Source organism: Danio aesculapii, chromosome 25, assembly GCF_903798145.1.
Source record: "Danio aesculapii chromosome 25, fDanAes4.1, whole genome shotgun sequence".
In the NCBI taxonomy this organism is placed as follows: Eukaryota; Metazoa; Chordata; class Actinopteri; order Cypriniformes; family Danionidae; genus Danio; species Danio aesculapii.
The window spans coordinates 4,544,442-4,566,770 of NC_079459.1; the positions used below are offsets into that span (position 1 = coordinate 4,544,442).

General features: G+C 37.5%; 1 protein-coding gene across 1 annotated transcript in view; it reads left to right on the forward strand.

Moving 5' to 3' along the window:
- The window catches only part of tln2b (talin 2b), a 254,218-nt gene that overhangs the window by 152,196 nt on the left and 79,693 nt on the right, over positions 1 to 22,329 (forward strand). The window contains exons 17-24 of the mRNA XM_056452174.1: positions 363 to 461; positions 2,576 to 2,743; positions 4,433 to 4,727; positions 11,848 to 12,014; positions 15,958 to 16,086; positions 20,414 to 20,527; positions 20,609 to 20,722; positions 20,814 to 20,948. Coding sequence (XP_056308149.1) covers positions 363 to 461; positions 2,576 to 2,743; positions 4,433 to 4,727; positions 11,848 to 12,014; positions 15,958 to 16,086; positions 20,414 to 20,527; positions 20,609 to 20,722; positions 20,814 to 20,948 — 1,221 coding nt within the window. The remainder of the gene's footprint in view (positions 1 to 362; positions 462 to 2,575; positions 2,744 to 4,432; positions 4,728 to 11,847; positions 12,015 to 15,957; positions 16,087 to 20,413; positions 20,528 to 20,608; positions 20,723 to 20,813; positions 20,949 to 22,329) is intronic.

Below are 22,329 nucleotides of genomic sequence, written 5' to 3' on the forward strand. Positions count from 1 at the left end.
CAGTTAAAATGACAAATCTGACCTCTTCCCAACAGGGAAAACCACCAACAATCAAGAATGCATGATGATATGCTGTCAGGGCTTTGCAATCAAAATAATGCAGTTATGATGAAAGTCAATGGGGCAAAAACAGCCCCCAACATAATGAAAGGGTAGTCAGTTTGAACAATACGCAAGGGTTAACTCTGATTTTGATTTCAGGGGGAGTTTAGTAGCACAGTGTGTTTACATGTTGGGTTGTGTGTGAGGCAGTGTAATTGTAGTGGCTGCAGATCTGATAGACAGGATATGATTAGCTGTGAAACATGGAGGTGGAAGCAAAAGGGTGTTTTTTTACGGTATATGCCGATCTCACCCCACAGCCCAGACAAACGGTCCTGACGGCAGCCGGGAGCATCGGACAGGCCAGCGGAGACCTGCTCAAACAAATGGGAGAAGGAGAGACCGACGAGAGATTCCAGGTAAATCGTACTTTTAGTACAGCAATTCCAGGACCAGATGTATTTTCTCCATTCACAGTGTTACAAACTTTTAAACATAATAGTTTTAATAACTCATTTCTAATAACTGATTTATTTTATCTTTGCTAGGATGACAGTAAATAATATTTGACTAGATATTTTTAAAGACACTTAATTAGTTAAGTTTTTCAAGACAGGTTAATTAGGTTAACTAGGCAGGTTAGGGTAATTAGGCAAGTTATTGTATAATGATGGTTTGTTCTGTAGACTATTAAAAAAAATAGCTTAAAGGGGCTAATAATTTTGACCTTAAATGTTTTTAAAAAAATTTAAAACTGCTTTTATTCTAGTCGAAATAAAACAAATAAGACTTTCCCCAGAAGAAAAAATATTATCAGATATACTGTGAAAATTTCCTTCCTCTGTTAAACATCATTTGGGAAATATAATAATAAAAATAAAAATTCAAAGGGGGGCTAATAATTCTGACTTCAACTGTATATATATATATATATATATATATATATTTATATATATATATATATATATATATATATATATATATATATATATATATATATATATATATATATATATATATATATATATTTACAGTTGAAGTCAGAATTATTAGCTCCCCTGAATTATTATTCCCTCTGTTTATTTTTTTCACCAATTTCTGTTTAACAGAGAGAAGATTTGTTTCAACACATTTCTAAACATCATAGTTTTATTAACTCATTTCTAGTACCTGCTTCATTTTATCTTTGCCATGATGACAGTATGTGTGTGTGTGTGTGTGTGTATATATATATATATATATATATATATATATATATATATATATATATATATATATATATATATATATATATTAAATATATTAAAAATGAAATTTATAATAAATATAAATCTAAAATAAGAAAATAGTAACCTTAAAATAGGAATTAAAATAAAGTGTTATATTAAAAACCTAATTCACATTCATTGATAACATCTCAACAACAAAAAACAATGTTTGAACATTTTTTACACTTTTTAATGTATAATAATGCATGCTGGGTCTGAAACGCAGGCAAACCTTTTCTCCAAAATCTTTTAGAAATTCATTCCACAGTGAATGATGCAATATAGTGAAAAACGACAGCACACTACAGTATAAAACTCGTCAGCGGTTATAAGTATAAACACAATATGCTTTGAGTATGCTTTGATATTTGCTTTCCCCTCTGTTATTGGTTAATTCGGGAGTCCTTCAGTGGTTTCCAGCATTCTTCAAAATATCTTCTTCTGTGTTTAACTCATAAAGGTTGAGTAAATGATGACATCATTTTCATATTTGGGTGAACTATCCCTTTAAATCAACTCAGGCTATGAATGGTGTTTGTTTACCTCAGGAACTGAACTGTTGTGCTCTGATATTTGCTTTCCCGGTTAATTTGAGAGTCCCTCAGCGATTTCCAGCATTCTTCAAAATATTTTCTTTTGTGTTTAACTCATAAAGATTAAGAAAATGATGGCAGAATTGTCCTTTTTGTGTGAACTATCCCTTTAAATTACCTCAGGCCATGAATGTGGTTTGTTTACCTCAGGAACTGAACTGTTGTGCTCTGATATTTGCTTTCCCGGTTAATTTGAGAGTCCCTCAGTGGTTTCCAGCATTCTATAAAATATCTTCTTCTGTGTTTAACTCATAATTGTTGTGTAAATGATGATAGAATTTTCATTTTTGTGTGAACTTTCCCTTTAAATCACCTCAGACAATGAATGGGGTTTGTTTACCTCAGGAACTGAATGGTTGTGCTCTGATATTTGCTTTCTCCTCCTCTTTTCATTGGTTAATTTAGAATCTCTCAGCCAATTGCACACTCCCAGTCTCATTATATCCCGTAAAGGCAGTTTTCTTTTGTGGTAAACACTTTAGCACCCATTTTCGACACGTAAAATTTGATTTCGTGTGGTTCAGCTGATGCTGTCACAGTCGGTTAGCCTCTGCGAGCCTCTGATTGCCCTCTATTTGATTGTGTTACACTCTATCCTTGTGCTGATTTCATTCATTAGCCTGGGCCAGGTTGCTTCACAGTGTGTTTCTTTGGATGACGAATGTGTTTCAGGACATTATGATGAACCTGGCTAAAGCCGTAGCGAACGCCGCCGCTATGCTAGTGCTGAAGGCCAAGAACGTGGCGCAGGTGGCCGAGGACACGGCGCTCCAGAACCGGGTCATTACCGCCGCCACGCAGTGCGCACTTTCCACATCACAGCTGGTGGCCTGTACTAAGGTATGTCTGATAGATGAAGAGAAATGACGCTGCTAACATTATCCACCACTGCTTTTTAGGATGTATCTATCAAAAGATGTTTAGCTAAGATATTGGCTAATGGTTCTAAAGGAAAATATTCAACCTTTCCAAAGTTGAAAATGTTTTTGATGTGTCTCCTGTCAATATGTAGTAGAAACTGTAACATTATCATTATTACTCTTCAATAGAATAGTTTTTCATTTTAATTCATTTTAAATTGTTATTTATTTCTGCAACGCAACGCTGAATTTTAAGCATCTTCATTGCCTCATGATCCTACCAAAATCATTCAAATATGCTGATTTGCAGCTGATTATTATTAGTTTTAAAAACTGTTTTGTGATTTTTATAACTGTACCTTTCGAAGGAACCACATTTACTTGAAATGTAAATCTTTAGTAGTGTTAGCAATTTTACTTTTACTTTTGATCAGGTTTATTTTGATCCCAAAGCGTCTTAGTAAGTACGCCACCAAGAAAAAAAATTTTGGATTGCATTTCTTAACTCCAAATGTCACTACCCTGCTGAAAAATCCAGCTTAAACCAGCCTAGGCTGGTTGGCTGGTTTTAGCTGGTCGACAAGGCTGGTTTTAGAGGGATTTTGGCCACTTCCAGGCTGGTTTCCAGCCATTTCCAGCCTGGTCTTAGCTGGTCAGGCTGGGAGACGACCAGCTAAAACCAGCTTGACCAGCCTACTCAGGCTGGGAGCCCAGCCTAAACCAGCTATGTCCAGCTTAAACCAGACTGGTCAAGCTGGTTTTAGCTGGATTTAGCTGGTCATTTTCCAGCCTGACCAGCTAAGACCAGGCTGGAAATAGCTAGAAAAACAAAACCCCTCTAAAACCAGGCTGGTCAACCAGCTAAACCAGCCAACCAGCCTAGGCTGGTTTAAGCTGGATTTTTCAGCAGGGTAGTTAACACACTCAATGCATTTTTCAGCATAACCCATAATTTCTAAAATACCAGTCTCTAGCAAATGGTTGATGTGTCTGTTTATGGTAAAAGTACCAGAATTAATACATATACTATGAAAAATCTGAAAATATGAAGCGCATTTTAAAAATGTTCTAAATAAAACCTTTTTGAATACTAAATCACCTTTATTTTTTGAAGTATGCCATAATAATATTTCAGATTATCATTTCTAGTCAAGTGTAGTAGTACAACAGGGTGTTTGTTTGATTTTTTGTAAACCAACAATGCTGTGTGTGTAAACCATTATTTAAATTAGTCATTCTTTTAAAAAGTTTCACAGTTGTTATTTAAACCAGTACAAACATTGTCAACCATTTGGTAGAGCGGGAAGTCAAAGGGTTAAACTAAGAAATATGCTTGAAACTAGTTGAAACAGTTATTACAATTATTATTATTATTATTATTATTATTATTAGTAGTAGTAGTAGTAGTATTAAATATGTTTTTTATTTTTATACCTTCTTTATTTCTCTTCCAAAACTCTTCAAAACATTTGGGATAATCTAAGTACATGCATCAGCAAAATATTTAACAATATTCTAGTGGTTATTGGATGTTTTAATGAACAAATTGTACATATTGTGCCTTTAAGATAAACCCATGAATGCATATCATTTCACCATCAGCTCATATTGTCATTTTTTGTTTGAAAAGCACATATTGAAGTCTCCTTTGGTCTGTTTGGTGTGTTAGGTGGTGAGTCCCACCATCTCGTCTCCGGTGTGCCAGGAGCAGCTGGTTGAGGCAGGCCGGCTGGTGGAGCGCTCGGTGGAGGGCTGTCTGAGAGCCTGCCATGCCGCCTCAGAGGAGGCTGAGTTGCTTCGGCATGTCAACCTGGCGTCCGGAGGCGTCAGTCAGGCGCTCAGTGACCTGCTGCAGCACGTTCGCCACTACGCCAGCTGTGGAGAGCCCATCGGACGCTACGACCAGGCCACCGACACCATCATGACCGTCACCGAGAGCATCTTTACCTCCATGGGCGACGCAGGTGAGAGTTATTGCTGCTATGTGTTTACTGATTGCTTTCACATGTCATCACACCATTAGGGGAACACCACCCTGGTGAACAAAACATTACTATCTCCCAATGATCGTCAAGTCACGGGCTGAATGATTTCTCTTTTTTAGCCAAAAAGCTGGATAATTGTTGTGCAGTAAGGCTTAGCGTTACTGTGGTGTGCTTCTACAGAATCCCTTCAGAGAAAGAACATCCAGAAAGGAGAAATGTATAGATTTGTGCCGAATGCTAGCGTCATTGACCTATAAAAATCCATGGTACCTATAACTGTCAGTGCGTTTGTGTGCTTTTTATACAGTTTCCATTCTAATTTGCAGGTCAAGTGCAATTAAAGTGTACATTGAAATGCAAAGTCAAAGTATAAACATCAGAAGTGAATGAATAGCTATTTCCTACCAGCAAATATTAATCTCAGAAACCGACAGCAAATAAAAAAAAGCAGACACTAGCATGCTATACCACCATTACTTATGATTAAACCGCTGAGGAACATATGAAACATAACGTTAGAGGTAAGAATTGGAGCTCTGACAGGGACATGAGGGTTTTGAATGACTGAAAAATGGTTGCGGGTGCAGTTTATGAATCACAGGTGCCCACAGTTTACAGTTTGTGATCATCATATCTTAGCTTGAAACAGATGGAAATATAACTGGTTTGTGCTGCGTTCCCAGTGTAGATGTCATTACGACCCTTTTTTTTTGTGCCCGCCAAAGCTCCGCAGAGGTCATGTGACTGAAAACCGCCTATTACTGTTTGCTAAAGAGGCGCCATTCGACTGGGTAGAAATTAGATGGTTTTTGGCCCAATGCGCAATGGACCCTTGTCACATTTCCGGATTTCTAAGTAGAGGAAGTCATCATAGTTGGTAAACTTAGAGTGCAGTGAACGAATCCTATTTGCTGAAATTATAAAAGAAACACTTCATGATGGTGTTATCAAGACTTTCAAAGAAAGGAAAAAATTGATGTGAGAGAGAACAGAGAAGAGAGAATAATGTCAAACTTACTGTCAAGCCACCATTGACGCTGCATTAGGAACATCTCACACAAGTGCTAATTTGTTTTTTTGTAATTTGATTCAAAGATGATGTAATATATATGTAAATGCGTATAAAAAAATCTAAATATTAAAAACTTTCAAGGATTTAAGATGCTGATGACCGTTAAACAGGTCATAACAGTCTTGTGAAAAGGGTCCATTGGCAGTCTGACATTTTTTACATTGTTTTAAATGGGATGGTCACTGTTCTGGACTTGTATACAAACTGCAATGCAATGATTTGATAGTACAAGTTAGAGCTTTGAGATATTGGAATAAAATAAACATTGCGACATTTTGTTTCGCTGTGATATATGTTGTAGAGTAATAAAGTGCATCCCAAATCGCATACATATGCACTTTTCTACGCCATTGTGTAGTATAATAAGTAGTGCATTTGCACTGAAATATTCTTTTTATTCTAAAAGAATAAGTGCAAGGTCTAAGCCTGTTGGACAATCTAGGCTCAAAGTCTAAAGTCAAAAGCATTAAGGGCGTGTCCGAATCCACTTTTGCTATTTTAGGGATGGAAAATACGCTCTGCACCTGGCGCATGATCTAACAGGGTTGTGCTTATTCTCTTAATGAGTTATGGGTTTGTTTTGAGCATAATGTGCATTAAACCGATTAAAGTCTCATCTCCCATTCCCTGTAAGAGTCAGCTGCGTTGCGCCATCGTGCATTTGTTGTTTACATGGCGGACTTTGTAAGTGGAAAAACTGAATGCTTCACTAGCGAGAAAAAAGTTAAACAGACCATCTGTAGTGCAATGATAAAGAACGAACCTCCTCCATTCGGCCTCTTTGCTTTCTTTTTACTTTTACTCTTTACTTTACTCCTTTACTTTCGTGGAGTAAGGAAACTATGTTGTACTCACCCCACTGAAGAAATCCATTAGCCTACATATTTATTTCGTTTGTTAAGCACAAAGATTTGTTTCAAAACTATTTCTAAATTCAGTTCTTATTTCCAGCAAACGAATAAATGAACAATAATAATAATTGTGGTCAAAAAAACTAAGTTACACCCAATCAAACATAGTGTTCTTATTCCCCATATGATGATGCAGACGTCTCCAAAACCCCACAGGTGGCCAAATCTAATCTTGTTTTTATTAAAACAAATATAAATATGCATATGATAAATAATACTAATAATAATAATAATAATAACATTATACAAATGCAAACTGTCATGAATTGAACAGACAAAAGCACAAGAGTTTTAAAGTAAGCATGTTTAAGTCAAGTACAGAGAAAAAAGGCATGAGGCAGTGGCTTTTATATTTATGTAGAAAATAATAATTTTTTGTAACATTTTAATTCTTTAATTTTTCATCTGTAAAGTATTGCTGTACATCCAGTGTGTATTAAGCAATGTGTAAGCGCTTGAAGCCACATAGGCGCATAACTAACATGCACTGCGCTGGACTTTAGACCTGCTTTTAGATGGTCAATGGCGCGGTTTATTTCAGTTCTTCAAAATAGCATCGCGTCAACAATGCGCCTTAGCACACCTCCTTTATAGACCAGCATGCCCATGAGTCCACAAAGTGGCGCAAATGGATTTGCCATTTAAACAACGAGGTGCAAAATGTGAAAATTAGAGTTGCGCTGGTCTGAAAATAGCAACAAATCGCGCCATACATGTCTCGCACCTTATTTCACCGGGTGTATAATAGAGCCCACGGAGTTTCATTTTTTTTGTGAACTAACCCTTTAAGTTTGAACTTGAAGCAATATCTGCTTCTCCTCAACAAGCTGCACACTTTCAGGTATCATGCACAGTGCATTAGGAACCTTGTCCAAGGTTTATGTCTTGGGGTTAAGGGATTGTCTAAATCCCAAAACCACAAATATAAGCAACAGAAGTAGTGATTTTGCTAAATGCGATAGATGCGCCTGTACCGCAGGATGTAGAACAGTTGCAGGCTACAGAGAATTTATTTAATAAATGGAAATCAAAATCAAATAAGCATACAGTAATACACAAGAGAGCTTTCCTATCTTTCAGGCGCATCGTCCAAACAAAGCATATCTGTGCTGTGACACAACAGGATTAGCTTTTTCATATTCACTATTGCACAATTTTAATGGTGTTCCTGGCCTCGTTTTGTGCATTAACAACTCCGCTGTTTGTGTATCTGCTGCTGGTGACCCACAAGCCATGTTAATTGTCGATTTGTAATGCTCAAATAAATATTTATCTTGCTAGTTACTGCGTTTCCACTCCAGGGCTGTTGACCCTCAGTTTATTTTGTCACAGTGAATCTTTTTAAAAGTTATTTTGTCTGCGGTCTGTGCTTTGTTTTTGAGCCGTTTTCAAAACTGAAGACGTTTGTTATGCTTTAGCCGTAAGTCTTAGGAATCCTCAAAAGAGTCTGCGCCGTGAGGTTGATGAAAACATGCCATATAAAACCACTGCAGAGCATCAGATCTGGACTCAATCACGCACACACCCTTTCTTTGAACTTTTTTAAAGGAAAACACATGGATGAAGGTGCCAGTGAGCTTCACTGTAGCTGTTCAAGTAAAACATGGAACATGATAAATGACCTGCAAACCATCAGCAAAGATGCGTACTTTGTAACTTTAAAGTCAAGAAGAAATCTAAATTATTCCCTAATACACGTTGTGGTTATTTTGCGGAATTAAGACGTGCATTAAAAAAAGAAAGGAATAAGAACTTTTTATACATGCAATAATTTGCTCCACTTTTGAAACAATTTAATTGCTGACCAGTGTTTTAGTCCTTTTTTCATCTATTAAATAAAATATATTAAAAAGTATCATTAATTAATTAATTTAAGGAATAGTCTGATTGTTTTTCTTTTAAAATCCCAGAAACCACTAGAACAGTGTTTTATATTTTGCTGCACAGTAAAGCAGTCAGTCAAGTTTACATTACTGATTTCCAATTTAATGAAAATATACACTCACCGGCCACTTTATTAGGTACACCTTACTAGTACCGGGTTGGACCCCCATTTGCCTTCAGAACTGCCTTAATCGTTTGTGGCATAGATTCAACAAGTTACTGGAAATATTCCTCAGAGATTTTTCTCCATGTTGACATGATCGCATCACTCAGTTTCTGCAGATTTGTCGGCTGAACATCCATGATGTGAATCTCTTGTTCCACCACATCCCAAAAGTGCTCTATTGGATAGAGATCTGGTGACTGTGGAGGACATTTGAGTACTGTGAACTCATTGTCATGTTCAAGAAACCAGTCTGAGGTGATTCGCGCTTTATGACATGGCGCGTTATCCTGCTGGAAGTAGCCATCAGAAGATGGGTACACTGTGGTCATAAAGGGATGGACATGGTCAGCAACAATACTCAGGTAGGCTGTGGCGTTGACAAGATGCTCAGTTGGTACTAATGGGCCCAAAGTGTGCCAAGACAATATCCCCCACACCATTACACCACCATCACCAGCTTGAACCGTTGATACGAGGCAGGATGGATCCATGCTTTCATGTTGTTGACGACTAATTCTGTCGCGACCATCTGAATGTCGCCGAAGAAATCGAGACTCATCAGACCGGGCAATATTTTTCCAATCCTCTATTCAATTTTGGTGAGCCTGTGCGAATTGTGCCACGTTCAAAGTCACTTAAATCACCTTTCTTCCCCATTCTGATGCTCCGTTTGAACTGCAGCAGACCGTCTTGACCATGTCTACATGCCTAAATGCAAATTGCTGCCATGTGATTGTTTGAGTAGAAATTTGCATTAACAAGCAGTTGGACAGGTGTACCTATTAAAGTGGGCGGTGAGTGTATATAACAAACTATGTATAATGTAGCTATTTTGGGAAAAAAGAGCATGTTTTACTATAGTTTTTAGAGCTAGGGCACCACCATCTTGGAATATGGACATCACAGAGTTGGTTCTGTTCCCTGAGGTGAATGAGATTTTCAGTGATAAGCAATTTGGCTGTTTGCACCAGATGAAACATGGCAGAAGTTTAAATACAGCCATTCAGAAGCACAGAATAGTGCACTCACTGCGCTCAACGAAATGTTCAGGTTTGTAAATTAATTAATACATATTAAACCTCTTTAACATTATTATATGTACATGTTGAATCCCTGATGTGTGTTGGTTTGCATTATTTCACAGTTCTAAAGTTCAATTTCAAACGGTTTATTTTATTTTCAAGATCTGAGGTGAACTATCTGCTGCTGCTTTTAGTAGTATGGCAATAAATATCAGGCAAAATGGCATTCAAACTCACATTATTAGCATTTAACACTGAATGAAGCACATGAGGTTTACCTGAGGTGATCACTGTCAGTTTTCTGTTGTTCAGCTGCACGAATTAGAAGCCGTTTCTAAAATATAAATTTCAGGTGTTGGTTAAAACAAAAACTAATTTTAATATAGAAAGTATTTCTTCTATCGTATGCCGTTGCTTTTACTTAGAACACGATGTGAATCAGCCTTTGTTGGTTACTTCAATCTGGCAACCTGCTCCTGCGTGTGTTTTGAACCATGGGTGCAGTACCTAGTTCAACCACTAAAGTGTTTCCTCTAGGATTTTTTCCAGCTGTGGCGGCAGGCCTTTTTTTTACACAGATCTACCAACTACCTGTGGCGTTATTTCAATGACAAATGTCGTGAGCGCAGTATTACGAGTCGAGATCAAATTTATGTAATAGCCTACGAGCATGCGGATCTCTTCGCTTGCGTGCTGATTTCATCTGCTCGTGCACAAAACTTCCTGCACGCCCCCTCAAATATAAGCCGCTTCAAGAGCGTGCAGATCTTCTTGTGCGCTCTCAAATAAACGCTGCTGAAGTGCGATTTAGTTCGTTTATGTAACAAGTATGTCTCTAGGATTATTAGATTTGCTAGGAATATTTATGAATGTCTCCAATAGACCTACAGAGCGGTATTATTGCATCCTGAAGTAAAGTGAAACGGCTATACGTCGTGTTTGCTGGCCTCAAGCCTCACGCACCTGTCAGTCAGTCAGCACGTCAACTTAAAGGGTTAAACAAATGACGCACAGCACTACTACGGTTACAGAAAAGTTTGCGCTGTTATAATTCATTTACCTTTTAATATGTTTTGGTGCGATTATCACCCGCTATTTTAAAAAAAACGACTGAATGTTTTGAATGAGAAGCTGTAATGTAGCCGTGGCAGGATGAATTTTGGCGTGGCGCCCCACCATGGAAGAATGAATGTAGCGGTAACCATGCACTAGGTATCAAACTTACATACTGCACCTTTAATTACCGTTTAATGCGCCTTTGAGCCAGGTACACTTTTGGGGGACTTGAATGAATATAGTTATATATAACGACATTGCAAGCATATTTATAATAAAACTAGTCATAATAAAAGACATTTTAAGGGTTTTAAATACACTGAGATGTTCTCAAAGCCGAACCTGACCTCACCAGTCTCCGCATCCCAGTCTAATGTTTTATATTCGCCCACATTCATGCTAACTTACATTCAGGTTATGAAAAGCCCACTTTCGAATTACATCAAGTCCTACCCTTTGGTGGTTTTCCTCTGAAAACGAAGTCAAACGGCTGAATGCTTTTTGGTGTTGATTTACCAAGCGTACTATTTCCGCACTGAAATCCATCCTACGTTTCGAGAGGTGAAACACCCCTAACACATACCTCTCTCTCCATCCCTCGATCATCTCATCAGCGCTTGTATTTCTGGATCCATGTAGGTGTTCGGGAAATACAGAGTCCGTTTATGGAGAAAACGAGTAGGCACGCTTTTTGAAAGGGCCCTTGATCAATGATGTACTTCAGGTCACACGGGTGCACGAGCAGCTCTTCCCGAAGCGATATGGAGAAAGATTGATTTTTCAAAGCGCTGCCAGATTCACACACATCAAAGACACGTGGAATGGCTGTTGGTATTTTATTTGATTCCTAGTCTGCAGTCAAGGACAGCGAATACACTGTGGACGGAGCCAAGAATATGCCAGGAGATGTTTCTGAGGGAATGAATATAATGTAAGATCTGCCCACACAACATGGCGTTTAAATAACGTTTGTGTTTCGCATTTACAGGTGAAATGGTGCGACAGGCGAGGGTTCTGGCCCAGGCTACATCAGACTTGGTGAATGCGATGCGCTCGGACGCTGAGGCTGAAATCGATGTGGATAATTCGAAGAAACTGCTGGCGGCCGCCAAACTGTTGGCAGATGCCACTGCTAGGATGGTGGAAGCTGCGAAGGTATGAAAACTGAAGCAAGATTCAACCTGTCTGTACAGTATCAGGGTGTGAGTGGGGTCTTAAAAAGTATTAAAAGCCGATTAAGCAATTTAGAGAAATTTAAGGCCTTTAAAAAGTCTTAAAGTCCACATGAACCGGAAGCTGCGACCATTTTTTTCTCGTATTGTGATGCAGTTCCTAGAGGAAATGGAATGGAATGTTAAAGGAGAAAACAGCTGTGCGGGGCGTGGCTTGTTTTCTTTACTGCAAGCTTATTGGATGTAGTAAAGAGGCATTTCATTCAGAACAATGGGGAGAGTTAATACAACCTAACAGACCCCTCAACACTTCGGTTTGCTGTCAAAACTGGCTCTTTTTTTGTTTAGTATTTGTTTTAGTTTGGTTTGTTTTAATCTGCTTCTGTTGTTTGTTCTATTTCTTTTGGGGGTTTTTTTTGTTTGATTGTTGGTTTGTTTTTCTGTTTTTGTTTATTCATTCTTTGTACTAGTTTTGTTTACGTTTTTGGTTTGGTTATTTTTTGTTTTGGTGTTTTTTTTTGTTTTTTTTTTGTTTTTTTTAATTGTTATTTGTTCTGTTTTTTTAGTTTTTGTTTTAGTTTTTCGTGTGGTGGGGGTTGTTTGGTCTACTTTTTTGTTTTGTTTGTTTTTGTTTGTTGCTTTTCATAATTTAATTATTTAATTTTATTTGGTTTGATATTTGCCTTAGTTTAGCTTTTGGGTTTGTTTATTGTTCAATTTGTTCGTTTTTTGGCTCTTTTTTGATTGATGTTTGCTTTAGTTTGATTTAGTGTTTTTAGTTTAGTTTCTTGTTTTGTTTGGTGTCTATTTAGTTTGTTTTTGAACTGGTCTTGTAGGTTATTTGTTTGTTCTTTTGCTTTGTGTTATTTTGGTTTAGTTGTAGGTTTGTTTTTCTGTTTTTGTTTGTTTCAGGTGAGTGTTTTGATTGTTCATTTCTTTGTTCTGGTTTTGTTTAGAATTTTTTGTTTTTTTTATTTTTTGTTCTGGTTTTGTTTAGTTTTTGTTTCTTTGGTTTGTTTGTTTTTTATCTTTTTAAATATTTGTTGTTTTTTGTGTTTTACTTTTTGCTTTTGTTTTTTGTGTTTGTGTTTAATTTGTTTGTTTGCTTTTTTCATTTTCGTTAACTCCTTTTATCACTTTATTTATTTTATTTTTATTTGGATTGATATTTGCCTTAATTTCACTTTGGGTTTGTTTTTATTGGATTTTTGTTGTTGTTGTTTTTGGGGTATTTTTTTGATTAATGTTTACTTTAGTTTGATTTAGGTTTTTTATTTTAGTTTTTTGTTTTTGTAAAAATGTTTAGTATTTACTTTAGTTTGGTATGTTTTTGTTTTGTTATTATTATTTTAAGTTTGCTAAACATGACATTTGTTGTGGTTTTGCTTTAGGATTAGAAAGATTGATAGACACAGAATGATAGATAGATAGATAGATAGATAGATAGATAGATAGATAGATAGATAGATAGATAGATAGATAGATAGATAGATAGATAGATAGATAGATAGATGGATGGATGGATGGATGGATGGATGGATGGATGGATGGATGGATGAATGGATGGATGGATGGATGGATGGATGGATGGATGGATGGATAGATAGATAGATAGATAACAGTGGATGGATGGATGGATGGATGGATGGATGGATGGATGGATGGATGGATGGATGGATGGATGGATGGATGGACGGATGGATGGATGGATGAACAAGATGAACAAGGATGGATGGATAGATAGATGGATAGATAGATGAATGGACAGACAGACAGATGGATGGATAGATAGATAGATAGATAGATAGATAGATAGATAGATAGATAGATAGATAGATAGATAGATAGATAGATAGATGGATGGATGGATGGATGGATGGATGGATGGATGGATAGATAGATAACAGTGGATGGATGGATGGATGGATGGATGGATGGATGGATGGATGGATGGATGGATGGACGGATGGATGGATGGATGGATGAACAAGATGAACAAGGATGGATGGATAGATAGATGGATAGATAGATGAATGGACAGACAGACGGATGGATGGATAGATAGATAGATAGATAGATAGATAGATAGATAGATAGATAGATAGATAGATAGATAGATAGATAGATAGATAGATAGATAGATAGATAGATAGATAGATAGATAGATAGATAACAGTGGATGGATGGATGGATGGATGGATGGATGGATGGATGGATGGATGGATGGATGGATGGATGGATGGATGGATGGATGGACGGATGGACGGATAGATGGATGGATGAACAAGAAGACCAAGGATGGATGGATAGATAGATGGATAGATAGATGAATGGACAGACAGACGGACGGATGGATGGATGGATAGATGGATGGATGAATGGATGGATGGACGGATAGATGGATGGATGAACAAGATGAACAAGGATGGATGGATAGATAGTTAGATGGATAGATAGATGAATGGACAGACAGACAGATGGATGGATGGATGGATGGATGGATGAACGGACAGATAGATAGATAGATAGATAGATAGATAGATAGATAGATAGATAGATAGATAGATAGATAGATAGATAGATATATAGATAGATAGATAGATAGATAGATAGATAGATAGATAGATAGATAGATAGATAGATAGATAGATAGATAGATAGATAGACAGACAGACAGACAGACAGACACATTATGACACCATGATCCACATTGTCTATTCAGTTTGTAATAAGATTGTACTGTACCACGGTACTGTCTCAGATCTCTTTTTAAGGTTATCCAGGACCCAGATTCAGCAGTCACAGTATAAAATATGCTTCCCTTCCTCATCAGTCCTTCATCTCTCAATCCTGAAAGAGCCGTGAGCCATGATTTAGATTTGATTCATGATGGAATAGACCACAGAATTGATTGACAGTCCCTATCAGCCACGTAGAGAAGTATAAATGTGCCAGGATGTCATTCATATTCAGACATAATATGAAGTCCTAGCCTGGCTTGTTAGGCACGTTTGATCCACGCTGCATTAATCAGCCCATCACTGACATTATCAAACGTAAAGATGAGAGATGCGCCACACGTGGTTTCCTTGGTAACAGAGCTGGAGCACACGACCCATAATTCCTCTTTGCATTGAATATTTTGTAATGTGCTCTGAGTGTGAGAATGGTGCAGACTGGATGTTTTATTATGGGCTGTGAGTCTGTAAATGGCATAGACTGGGTGTTTTGTAATGTGCCGAAAGTGTGTGTATGGCGTAGCCTAGAGTTTTTGACAAATCTCCCTTCAAAGGCTGAACAAGTCTGGGATTTATCTGTGACAACTTCGTCCTCTGAGGATTGCCTTTGATTTTCTGTTTAACCATTAAGCAGGGAGATAAAATGGAACGATGGCAACAAAATGACACATTGCAGGTAGCTAGGAATTTTGGAAACAAGTAATATGCCATATTAAATCAGTGTATATACTGCTATATCCTAAAAAAAATAGTATCTGCTCCTTTAAATGTTGTATTTTTGGTTATTATGTAAAAACCTCTCTGTATTTCTAATGCCATAATATGCGTTATAGGTGAATTGAATACGTTAAATTGGCCGTAGTGTATGTTTGTGAATGCAAGATTGTATGGGTGTTACCCAGTACTGGGTTGTGGCTGGAAGAGCATCCGCTGTGTAAAACATATGTTGGATAAGTTGGCGGTTCATTTTGCTGTGGTGAGCCCTGATTAATAAAGGAACTAAGCCGAAGGAAGATGACTGATTGAATGACCCCTTATAAGAAAATGGGCTAAATGATCCCGGACGAGCCCCCAAATATCTTTATTTAGTATATTATAAACATTGACTACAATTATAAACATCTGACCCAAAGTTGATGAATTATATAAACTAAATGCAGTTATTGTATCTGAACTGTATTTGTGCAGGGCGCTGCGGCATATCCGGAAAATGAAGACCAGCAGCAGAGGCTAAGAGAGGCGGCTGAAGGGCTACGAGTCGCCACCAATGCCGCTGCCCAAAACGCCATCAAAAAGAAACTCATTCACAGACTGGAGGTGAGCAGATGTATTATAGGACACATTACCGTTACCTGTTAAAAATGTTCACAAATCATACTTAATGATTCATATGTGAATGATCTGATTCATCTGGTTTGAATCAAGGATTCACTGATTCAAATTATTCAGTCAGAAGTAACCTTTCATTGTGATATACAGTTTTAAATCATCTGGTCACAGTAAGTCTTCAGTTACTAATTTACTGATTCAATTTGTTTCAATCAAAGTGAGTATGTGGTAAAGACTCACTGATTTAAATGTTCTGGTCAGAGCGAGTCTCCAGTGAACAATTCACTAATTCAAATGTTCCCATCAGAGCGAGACTCCAGTGAACAATTCATTGATTCAAATGTTCCAGTTAGAGCAAGTCTCTAGGTAATGATTTACTGATTCACTGATTCTAATCAAAGTGAGGATGTGGTTAAAGACTCACTGATTCAAATGTTCTTGTCAGAGCGAATCTTCAGTAAACGATTCAAATGATCCAATCAGAGAGAATATTTGGTTAAAGACTCACTGATTCAGTCTCTAGTTAATGATTCACTGATTCAAATGATCCAATCAGAGAGAATATTTGGTTAAAAACTCACTGATTCAAATGTTCTTGTCAGAGGAAGTATCTAGTTAATGATTCGCTGATTCAAAAGATCCAATCAGAGAGAGTATGTAGTTAAAGACTTACTGAATCAAATGTTCTCATCAGAGTGAATCTCCAGTGAAAAATTTACTGATTCAAATCTTCCAGTTAGAGTGAGTATTTAGGTTCTGATTCACGTATTCAGAATGATCCAATCAGAAAGAGTATGTGGTTAAAGACTCACTGATTCAAATGTTCCTATTAGACCGAGTCTCCAGTGAACGATTCACTGATTCAAATGTTTCCTTCAGAGCGAGTCTCCAGTGAATAATTCATTGATTCAGATGTTGCAGTTAAAGTGAGTCTCTAGGTAATTATTTACTGATTCAATGATTCAGATAATCAAATCAGAGAGCATCTGCTCCTAAGGCTTGCTGATTCAAATGATCGGGCCAGAGTGAGTTAATGATTTGCTGGATTTAAATGATTCAGTCATAGCAAATCTGCAGTCACCAATTCACTGATTCAAATGATCTGATCAGAGCGAGTCTCTGGGTAATGATTCAAATGATCCAATCAGAGAGACTATGTGGTTAAAGACTTACTGATTCAAATGTTCCATTTAGAGCGAGTCACTAGGCAATGATTCACTCATTCAGATGATCCAATCAGAGAGAGTATGTGGTTAAAGACTCACTGATTCAAATGGTCCCATCAGAGCGAATCTCCAGGGGATTATTCATTAATTCAAATTATTTGGTCAGAGTGAGTCTCCAGTTAACGATTCACTGATTCAAATTTTCTGGTCAGAGCGAGTCTCCAGTGAATGATATACAGATTCAGATGTTCCAGTTAGAGCGAGTCTCTAGGTGGGTATTTACTGATTCATTAATTTAAATTATCAAATCAGAGAGCGTCTTCTGTTAAGGCTAGCTGATTCAAATGATCCAGTCAGAGTGAGTTAATGATTAACTGAATTTAAATGATTCGGTCATAGCAAGTCTTCAGTTACCAATTCACTGATTTAAATGATCTGATCATAGTGAGTCTGTATGACTCACTCGTTCAAATGATCCAATCAGAGAAGGTATGTAGTTAAAGACTCACTGACTCAAATGTTCCCGTCAGTGTAAATCTTTAGTGAACGATTCACTGATTCAAATGTTCCAGTTAGAGCGAGTCACTGGGTAATGATTCACTAATTCAGATGATTCAATCAGAGAGAGTATGCGGTTAAAGACTCACTGATTCAAATGTTCCCTACAGAGTGAGTCTTCAGTGAGCGATTCACTTGATTCAAATGTTTCTGTCAAAGTGAATCCCTAGTGAGCGATTCACTGATTCAAATGTTCCAGTTAGAGCAAGTATTTAGGTTCTGATTCACGTATTCAGAATGATCCAGTCAGAGAGAGTATGTGGTTAAAGACTCTAATTCAAATGTTCCAATCAGAGCGAGTCTCCAGGTAACGATTCACTGATTAAAATTTTCTGGTCAGAACGAGTCTCCAGTTAATGATTCATGGATTCAAATGTTTCTGTCAAAGTGAATCTCCAGTGAACGATTCATTGATTCAAATGTTCCAGTTAGAGCGTCTCTTTAGGTAATGATTCACTGATTCAAATGATCCAATCAGAGAAAGTATGTGTTTAAAGACTCACTGAATTAAATGTTCCCTTCAGAGCAAGTCTCCAGTAAACGATTCACTGATTCAAATGTTCCAGTTAGAGCAACTCTCTTGGTAATGATTCACTGATTCAAATTATCCAATCAGAGAGAAAATTGATAGAAATTTATAGAAATATTGGCCATTTTTGAGCAAGATGCTAATGGTCTAATCCAATTCAGTGATTTATGCTAAGCTAAGCTAAAAGTGCTTGAACAGGAGATCAGCTGAATGGATTTAAAAATGATAAAACTCAACTTTTTATCTCTAGGGGAGCTGTAAAATGAGCCGATTTCCAAAAAAAGTGGAGTTTGAATAGAATATATATGTATATGTTTTCCTCACGGTATCATTTAGCTATATCCATCCACTTCCAATGTTTGCAAAGAAGAATCTGTAAATGTTTTGATTCATTTGACCATCCTTTTGAAAGACAGAAAGTGCCTCTCTTCTTAAATAATTATTCTTTGCTTTATAAAGGAGTTATCGAAACCCACCGTACAGTCACACAGTATATATTTCTACTCATGTGTCTGTAAATAGATGAGAGGAAGCGTTTTATCATCTTGTACTCAGTTGGACACATTGTTAAGCTGTCTAGTTTTCCATAGATGCTGTTTTTTCCAGTTCTGGTCAGTGGAATCCAGGGTTCTGCTTCAGTTTGGTCTCTTCACATCAACAAAGATAGCTTTGTTCTTGGGGTTCTTTCTTTTTTTTTCCCTCCTCTCTTTCACCCATCATCCTTCCTCACACACTGAATATTCTGTCGTAGTACAAAGAGACTTTTTTGTATTTCTTTTGCAGCCTGTTGCTGTTACACTGTAGCATGTAACACTGTGAATATTGGCTAAATCCTTTAATGACGCCAAATTCTGACCCTGCCATCCGAATGTTGCAGCAGAAATCAAGACTCATCAGACTAGGCAACGTTTTTCCAATCTTCTATTGTCCGATTTTGGTGAGCCAGTGTGAATTGTAGCCTCAGTTTCCTGTTCTTAGCTGACAGGAGCGGCACCCGGTGTTGTCTTCTGCTGCTGTAGCCCATCTGCCTCAAGGATGGACGTGTTGTGCGTTCACAGATGCTCTTCTGCAGAGCTCGGTTGTAACGAGTGGTTATTTGAGTTACTGTTGCCTTTCTATCAGCTGGAACCAGTCCTGCCATTCTCCTCTGATATCTGGCATCAACAAGACATTTGCACCCACAGAACTGCCGCTCACTGGATATTGTCTCTTTTTTGGACCATTCTCTGTAAATAAAAATGAATAAAATTTTTATAAAATAGAAATTAATATTCAAGACAAATAACATACTAATTCTGTTATTTATATGAAATATTAACTTCTATTTTATTATTTTTCTAATATATAAAATAGTAGTATAATATAAAATAGGATTATAGTATTGTAATTTCACAGCTGTATAGCTTATTATTAAACTAATATTATTATTATTGTTATTTTTATTAAATATTTATATTAATTTTAGAGTGAGATTTTTACAGAAGTAATATTTTTATAGCAGGATAGCGCTCCTTCTCATACTTCAGCCTCCACATCAAAGCTCCTGAAAGCAAAGAAAGCCAAGGTGCTTCGGGATTGGCCAGCCCAGTCACCAGATTTGAACATTATTGAGCATTTTTGGGGTAAGATAAAGGAGGAGGCATTGAAGATGAATCCAAAGAATTTTGATGAACTCGGGGAGTCCTGCAAGAACGCTTTCTTTGCCATTCCAGATAACTTTATTAAGAATTGATTTGAGTCACTGCAGAGATGTATGGATGCAGTCCTCCAAGCTCATGATGGAGTCAGACACAATATTTATTCTGTTTCCACTGCAGCATGACTTTATATTCTATACTGGACATTATTTCTGTTAAGTGACAAGACTTTATTCTAAGTAAAGTCAGACTTTACTGTCCTAATAATTGATTAAATTCAAGGCATGGTCATATTTTGGTAAAATAATATGCATTTTTATTTTCCTAAAACCAAGACAACAAGACTGTCAGGTAGTGTATTCATATATTTCCTGTGTTAGAATGTACTGAATTTCTAATCTGTTGTTGTCATTTGTCTGAAACAGAATGCAGCAAAGCAGGCGGCAGCAGCTGCAACACAGACCATCGCTGCAGCCCAGAATGCAGCTGCATCCAATAAGAACACCATGTCTCATCAGCAGCTCGTCTTCAGCTGCAAGGTATTTTGGGTAAAAAATGTATTCTACATGATCCAGAACACTCAATGCTAGAATTTGAGTTCAACTTCTCGAACTCTCCAGGCTGTCGCAGACCACATTCCACACCTAGTGCAGGGGATGAGGGGCAGTCAGGTCCACCCGGAAGATCTTGGTGCCCAACTGGCCCTTATCATCTCCAGCCAGAGTTTCCTGCAGGTAAACACTAAATTCTGTTTGTTTGGCAGCCTTTTAAATCAGCATTAAATAATTCTCACTTATTTTTTTGCTGTTATTTGTCTCCAAACAGCCAGGCAGTAAAATGGTGACGTCTTCAAAAGCGGCTGTTCCGACGGTCACCGACCAGGCAGCCGCGATGCAGCTTGGTCAGTGTGCCAAGAACCTGGCCACCTGCCTGGCAGAGCTGCGCACCGCCGCACAGAAGGTGCCCACAGTTCACTGCTGCCTAGTAGTCCTCAAAACCAAATGCCCGTTACACTTTTGTGCATTACATTTCGTGAACTGTGTGAAGTAGCTGTTTGTGAATGTACTTTACAGTTGAAGTCACAATTATTAGCCCTCCTGTGGATTTATTTTTCTTGTTCAAATATTTCCCAAATTGTGTTTAACAGACCAAGGAAATTTTTACAGTATTTCCTATAATATTTTTTCTTATTATTAGTTTTATTTCGGCTAGAATAAAAGCAGTTTTAAATTTTTTAAACCATTTTAAAGTCAATATTATTAGCCCCCTAAGGCAATGTTTGTTTTTGATTGTCAGAACAAACCATCATTATGCAATGATTTGCCTAATTACCCTAACTTAACCTAGATTAGCCTTTAAATGTCACTTTAAGCTGAACGCTAGTATCTTGAAAAAAATCTAGTCAAATATTATTTACTGTCATCATAGCAAAGATAAAAGAAACCAGTTATTAGTTAATTAATTAATTCCTTACATTTATAAAGCGCTTTTCTAGGCACTCAAAGCGCTTTACACATAGGGGGAATCTCCTCATCCACCACCAGTGTGCAGCATCCACATGGATGATGCGACGGCAGCCATTTTGCGCCTGACCACACACCACACACCAGCTGATTGGTGAAGAGGAGATTAATCAAGTTATGATATGGGGAGGGTTAGGAGGCCATGACGGACAGAGGCCAGTTAAACCCCTACTCTTTTTCGAAGGACATCCTGGGATTTTTAATGACCTTTAGTCAGGACCTTAGTTTAACGTCTCATCCGAAAGACGGCGCTCACTGAGCAGTATAGAGTCCCCGTCACTATACTGTGAGGTTAGGACTTACACAGACTGCAGGTTGGGCGCCCCCTGCTGCCCTCACTAACACCACTTCCGGCAGCAACCTAGCTTGTGGTCTCCCATCGAGGTATTGACCGGGCGCAGCCCTGCTTAGCTTCAGTGGGCAACCATGTGAGAGTTGCAGAGAGCTAGCTGCATTATTGTATTAGATTATAATATAATATAGCTGCATTATAAGTATTAGAATGAGTTATTAAAACTGTCATGTTTAGAAATGTGTTCAGATAGCCATCGTTCTATTAAACAAAAATTGGGGAAAAGTATTCAGGAGGGCTAATAATTCTGACTTCAACTGGATGTAGGTTTGTAGGAAGTTTGCATGATGTCAGTAATTGGTCTTTATTGCCTCTTTATTTCAGCCAATCTCCATCTCAACTGTTAGCTTAGCTTAGCATACATCATTGAATCGGATTAGACCGTTAGCATCTTGCTTCAAAGTGTCAAAAAGGAGTGTAGATGATATCAATGATATAACGGAGCTGTATAATAAGCTCAAGACTG